The sequence below is a fragment of the Ochotona curzoniae genome, unplaced genomic scaffold, assembly GCF_017591425.1.
Source record: "Ochotona curzoniae isolate NIBS_2020 unplaced genomic scaffold, NIBS_Ocur_1.0 scaffold_2476, whole genome shotgun sequence".
NCBI lineage: Eukaryota > Metazoa > Chordata > Mammalia > Lagomorpha > Ochotonidae > Ochotona > Ochotona curzoniae.
This window is the reverse complement of record NW_024467095.1, coordinates 19,262,881-19,269,329: the sequence shown is the minus strand read 5'-3', so window position 1 is coordinate 19,269,329 and position 6,449 is coordinate 19,262,881. Positions and strand designations below refer to the sequence as shown.

General features: G+C 50.5%; 1 protein-coding gene across 1 annotated transcript; it reads left to right on the top strand.

The window, feature by feature from the left end:
* The first annotated feature begins 865 nt into the window (after nucleotides 1-865).
* CCT8L2 (chaperonin containing TCP1 subunit 8 like 2) lies at nucleotides 866-2,764 on the top strand. Its single transcript, XM_041001943.1, has one exon. The coding sequence runs from the start codon at nucleotides 866-868 to the stop codon at nucleotides 2,522-2,524; it is 1,659 nt and encodes a 552-aa protein (XP_040857877.1). The 3' UTR covers nucleotides 2,525-2,764.
* The last annotated feature ends 3,685 nt before the right edge of the window (nucleotides 2,765-6,449 follow it).

Genomic DNA, 6,449 nt, shown 5'->3' with positions numbered 1-6,449 from the left:
TGGAGACCCGGAAGTAGATTATCTGGGTTCCCAGCTTCGAATTGGCGCAGTGCCAGCCGTTGCGGTCACTTAGGGCGTGAATCATCAGATGGAAGATCTTCCTCTCTGTCTCTCCTCCTCTCTGTATATCTGACTTTGTAATAATAATAAATAAATCTTAAAAAAGAAAGAAAGTTACAGAGAGAAAGAGAAAGATCTTCCACCGACTGGTTCCCTCCTTAAATGGCTGCAATGGCTGAGGCTGGGCCAGTCCAAAGCCGGGAGCTCCATCCAGTCCTCTGCATGGGTGGCAGGCATCCAGCAGATGTGCCATCTTCTAGTCCTTTCCCCAGGCTATTAGCAGGAAACTGGATCAGAAGTACAGTGGGCAGGACTCTAACCTGGGGCCTCAGGTAGAGGGTTAACCTATTCTGCGTTTGCACTGCCCCTGTCAGCGACTTTAACTACGTAGGCATTGCTACCTAATTTTCTTCTTATCATCCCGAGTTTAAAGGAGTGTCCCCCTCGTACTGGACAACCAGAGCTGATTTTTGCTGGCAGTCAGGGCCTGCCCATGGCTAAACATCCTCTGTGACCTCATTCCCCAGCACGGATTCCATTTGCCACTTTGTGACTTCATCAGCTAAAGATCTTGCTTGCTACCAAGTTCGGAAGCTCCAGAAGCCCAGTTCCTCTGCAGAATCAACTTGGGGGCTGGTTCTGGGCCTGAGCTCTCCTCAGGAGCCCCTTGGAGCTAAGCCAGCGTGCCTACTCCAGACTGGCTTCTTCAGACTGCTGGGTTCCTTGTTTCTGCTGACACCACTCCCCCTGTTGCCACTGCCAGAGCACCTCGGCAACCCACACACTCCCTCCCCCTCTGGTAGCCATGGACCAGAGAGCCCCACCAACCCTGGAACTGCCCCAACGCCTGGAGCTGGGCCCCAAGAAATGCTCAGGAAGTGCCCGAGAGGAAGCCCGGTACCAGCTGAGCAGCACGGCTGCAGTCCAGACCCTGGCCAGGATCATCCGGCCTTGCTACGGCCCCTGTGGCCGGCAGAAGTTCCTGGTGACCGTCAGCGGAGAGACACTGTGCACAGGCTATGCCGCAGCAATCCTCAGGGCTTTACAGCTGGAACACCCGGTGGCCCTGTTCCTCCGGGATGCAGCCCAGGCCCAGGCAGAGGGCAGTGGGGACGGCACGGCCTTCCTGGTCCTGTTGACAGAAGCCTTGCTGGAGCAGGCTGAAGACCTGCTCAAGGCTGGCCTGCCTCGCGCCCAGCTCCGGGAGGCCTACGCCACAGCCTCAGCAGAGGTCTTGGCCTCTCTGCCTTCTCTAGCCATCCGATCTCTGGGGCCCTTGGAAGATCCTTCTTGGGCCCTCTATTCTGTAATGAATACCCACACTGTGAGCCACATAGAGTTCCTGACCAAGCTGGTGGCCCATGCATGCTGGGCTAGCAAGGAGTTGGACGGCAGCTTCAAGCCCGAGCGTGTTGGGGTATGCGTCCTGCATGGAGGGGCACTGGAGGATTCCTGTCTAGTCCCGGGTCTCGCGATATCTGGGAAACCCTGTGGCCAAATGACTGTGCTGTTAACCGGGGCCAGGGTGGCTCTCTTCATTTGCCCCTTTGGTCCTGCCAGTCCTAATGCCCCAGCAACTGCCCGGCTTTCCAGTTCTGAGGACCTAGTTAACTTTAGTGACGGAAGTGAACGACTAATACAAGAGCAAGTTTCTCAGCTGGCCGCTGTCGGTATTAACGTGGTGGTGGTATGGGGAGAAATTGATGACAGGACCCTCACAACAGCTGACAAGTACGGCATCATGGTGATTCAAGCCACGTCTCGGAGGGAGATGGTTTATCTGAGCGAGGTGCTGGACACACCTTTGCAAACTCGTTTGATTCCTCCTTTGAAGCCAGGCAAGTGCCAGAAGGTTTACAGACAGGAGCTGGGAGAAGGTTTGGCTGCGGTGTTTGAATGGGACAGTCCAGGCACACCTGCCCTCACCTTGGTCCTCAGGGGGGCCACAACAGAGGGGCTCCAAGGTGCACAGCAGGCTGCCTACCATGGCATTGATGCCTACTTCCAGCTGTGCCAAGATCCCAGACTGATTCCAGGAGCCGGGGCCACGGAGATGGCTCTGGCTAAAATGCTCACAGATAAGGGAAGACACTTGGAAGGGCCAAGCGGTCCCGTATTCCTCGCATTTGCTCAGGCCCTGCGGTCTCTTCCCAAAACCCTGGCTGAGAACGCCGGCTTGGCTGTCTCAGACGTGATGGCTAAAATGAGTGGAGTTCACCAAGTTGGGAACTTCCTGATTGGAGTGGGAACTGAGGGGATAATAAATGTGGCCCAGGAAGGGATATGGGACTCCCTCATGGCCAAAGCCCAAGGACTTCGGGCAGTAGCTGAGGTGGTGCTGCAGCTCGTGACTGTAGATCAAATTGTAATGGCCAAGCACAGTCCCACGCAGCAGCGGAGCTCAGATTCTGACACGAAGACGCCAAAGGAACGCCTATCTTCTATGCAAAAAAAGAATCCTTGAAATGTACAAGGAACATCAGTCTCAATAAAAGGGGGCACACACCAAGCAGGGCAGTCTCCTCTGAAGTTCATGCTTGCCTTGCATACAACCTCCATCTCCAGGACTGTTGGTCTGTTCCTTCAGATACAACCACATGCAGAAATAGGACAGTTCCTTGACTGGCTTACTGCCTTCCAAGTTTTGACTTTTTCAATTCCTGTTCCTCTCCATTAGAGTTTGTTCCTTTCCTACAATAAGAGCAGGATTCAATTCTAACAAGATTTTTAAATTGGGTACCTGTACTTTGATGATGCACACACATACTCTCCAGCAATTGCTTTGCAACTCTTTGAGCATTTCCTGCACACTATTCAAACAGAATATGAATTTACGTCTAGGTGTCACTTTAGCATTCCGAAAACTAGCAGTTCCGGCTTACACTCATCTCAGGTGTGACTATTTGAAAAAGAAAAGAGAATATCATTTTAAGATTAAATAAATAAATAAAGGAGCTGCTGGTTGGAAGCAATCTAAGTTTTTAAAGGCTTCCTTGGCATAGGTAACAGAAAAACTCCCACTTTATGACAGTTCTGGGCCTTGGAGAGGAGAGCTGCATGGCGGGGTGGGAGCACGGAGGAGTGGGAGGGGAGGACTGCAGAGCGAGCAGGGCATCCGAGCAGGGCTTAGTAGGCTTAGCTCATGAGTGGAAATTCAAAAAATTCGTGGAAAATGAAAATCAGGAAAATTAACCATGGATTTCAATTTTTTTTTTTTTTTTTTTTTTGGTATGAAGACAAACTTACCTTAAGAAGATTTACTTTTTTTTTTTTTTTTTTTTGGCTATTTGCAAGCTAAAGTGCAGAGAGAGCAATTTCCCATCTGCTGGCTCACTCCTCAAACGACCACAGCAGCCAGTCTCAGGCCAGAGGCAGCAACCTGGAACTCCATTCGGGGGCCATCATCTACTGCCTCCCAGGAACTGGCAGGAATGCTATTGTCCCAAGCAGTGGCTTAACCGACTGAGCCAAATGCCTGCCCCAAACTCATCTATAAATTGTATTTTTGAGGCCACAGTTTTGGTACAGTGGGTTAAGCTGCTCCCTGCAAGCTGGCATTCCATATGGATGCTAGTTCCAGTTCTGGATGTTTCACTTTTAATTCAGTTCCCTGCAGTGTCTGGGAAAGCAAAGGTAGATGTCAAAATACCTGGGCCCTGCCACCCATGTGGGAGACGTGGGTAGGATTCAGGCTTCCAGCTTCAGCCTGGCTCAATCTCAGCTGTTTCAGACAATTGAGGAGTTGAACCAATGAATGAAAGGTTTTCTTTTTCCTTTCTTTTTTCTTTTCTTTCTTTTTCTTCTTTCTTCCCTCCCTCCCTTCTTTTTTTTCCTCCTTCCCTCCCTCCTTCCTTTAAAATGTATTCACTCTTTTTATTTGAAAAGCAGAGTTACACTAAGAGAAGGTGAGATAGACAGAGGTCTTCCATCCACTGGTTTACTCCGCAAAATGCCACAATAGCCACAGCTAAGCTGATCTGAAGCCAGAAGCTTCCTCCACATCTCCCATGTGGGTGCAGGCCAATAAGGCCTTGGGCCATCCTCTGCTGCTTTCTCAAGCCATAAGAAACAGGGATCTGAGTCTGGTGTGGTAACATAGTAGCTAAAGTCTTCGATTTGCATGTACTGGGATCCCATATACAAACCAGTCCATGTCACAGCTGTTCCACTTCCCATCCAGCTCCCTGCTTGTGGCCTGGGAAAGCAGTCAAGGACAGCCCAAAGCTTTGGGACCCTGCACCCACATGGGAGACCTGGAGGAAGTTCCTGGCTCCTGGCTTCAGATCGGCCATTGCGCTCACTTGGGGACTGAAACATCGGATGGAGGATCTTCTTCTTTGTCTCTCCTCTCTGTATATCTGACTTCACAATAAAAATAAATAAATCCTTTTAAAAATTGCCCTTTGAATTTTTTAAAAAAATATTTTTTTATTATTATTGGGTTTTTGTTTGAAAGGCAAGGTTACAGAGAGAGGAAGAGACAAAAAGATCTTCCATCTGCTGGTTCATGCCCCAAATGGCAACAATGGCTGGAGTTGGGCCATGCTGAAGCCAGGAGCCAGGAACTTCTTCCAGGTCTCCTACGTGGGCGCAGTGAGTCCAAGCCATTGGGCCGTTCTCTGCTGTTCTTCTAGGCCATCAGCCAGCAGCCAGGTCAGAAGTGAAACATCCTACACATGACCCAGCACCCATATGGGATACCAGGACCAAGGCTGAGGCCCTTTGGACTTTTACCATTAGTGTTTTTTTAATCACATAAAAGGTATGTTGGGGTTGGCATTGTGGCATAGCAAGTTAGGTTGCCTCCTACAGGGCTAGCATCCCAAAGTGCTGAGTCTTGGCTGTTCTATTTCCCATCCAGGTCCCTACTATTGAGTCCAGGAAAGCAGCAGAAGATGGCCCAAGGGCTTAGATGTCTCCCTGATGTGGGAGACCCAGATGCAACTCCCACCTTCCTGCTTTGGCCTGGCCTGGCCGAGGTGCACCTAGCCATTTAAGGAGTGAGCCTTAATTTAAGATCTCTCTTTAGGGCCTGGTGCAGTAGCCTAGTGGCTAAAGCAGTTGAGGATGGCCCAAAGCCTTGGGAATCTGCACCCATAAAGCTATGTTTGCTTATTTTTTCTTAAATATTTATTTTTTATTGTAAAGTCAGACTTACAGAGAGCAGGAGAGACAGAGATCTAGCATCTGCTGATTCACTCCCCAAGCGGCTGCAATGGCTGGAGTTGGGCTGGTCCTGAGCCAGGAGCCAGGAGTTTCTTCTGGATCTCCCACATGGGAACAGAGGCTCAAGGAACCTGGGCCATTGTCGGCTGTTTTTTCCAGGCCATAAGTAGGAAGCTGGATTGGATCAGAAGTGGAACAGTCAGGAACTGAACCAGTATCCATATGGGATGCCAGCACCGCAGGAAGTTTAGCTGTTTGTGCCACCATATGAGCCTCGTTTCTTTTTAATTAAAATATACATATATATATGTATTATTTACATAGTTAGCGATGAATGCCATGTGACTCTGATGAGGGTGGGGAGGACTGAGATATTAAGGGAGGTGTGTGGGACACACATTTCAGTTTTTTTCCTGTGCTGCAGGGCAGGAGGCCCTGATGTGGGGAAGAGTATTCCCAGGGCGTTACTCAAGTTGTTTTGATAGTTCTGAGATGTCATCAACTTTGTTACACCAGGGCTGAGCAAATGTTTCTGAAGTCTACAGGTTGACAGAATCCACCCCAGCACATCCACAGCCCCAGGAACAGGCTGTCAAGATTGGCCATCAGAGTGGTCCAACCTGTTCCGCTTTCCATCCCCTGAGACAGTACTCTAGGACTCCACATCCCCTGCTGGCCTGGATGAGCTGGCTGGCACGTCCCCTGCACGCACCTGGGCATTCTATCCGCTGCACAGGAGGCCCCGTCCCTACACATGCACTCCAAGGTCAGACCACGCAACCTGTGATTTTCCCTGTGGCTGGGGTCCAAGTCCAGTGCACGCAGCGGCCTGGTCAGGGCATGTTTCCCCAGTGTGCCCATATCTTACGTGAAGTGATAGGTGTTATAGCCCAGCCAGTCAGTCTGCCACAGAACACACACTGGCAAGGCGTCACAGCCTAGCTGCGGCAACCCTCCAATAACTTCTACTAGGCCTGCTTCCAGCCAAGTTTTCGCACATTCCAATTTTTGCTGCAGCCTAGTCCAGCCCAGCCTGTATCCCATCTAGCTCTCATTCACACCCGTGGGTGCTGCAGCTTAGCTCGGCCCAATCGGCCCCCAGACCCGGCTCTCACGTATGCTGGCAGGTGCAACCACTGCCTTGTCCATCCTGACCCACTCTTGTGCTTACCTTACTAGTGATAGGGACAGATTAGCAGGGGAGTTTAAAATGGATATTTGTT

What these genes read in the sequence shown, in the direction of transcription:
- CCT8L2 (XM_041001943.1), top strand. Translation starts at nt 866, where the DNA reads ATGGACCAGAGAGCCCCACCAACCCTGGAACTGCCCCAACGCCTGGAG.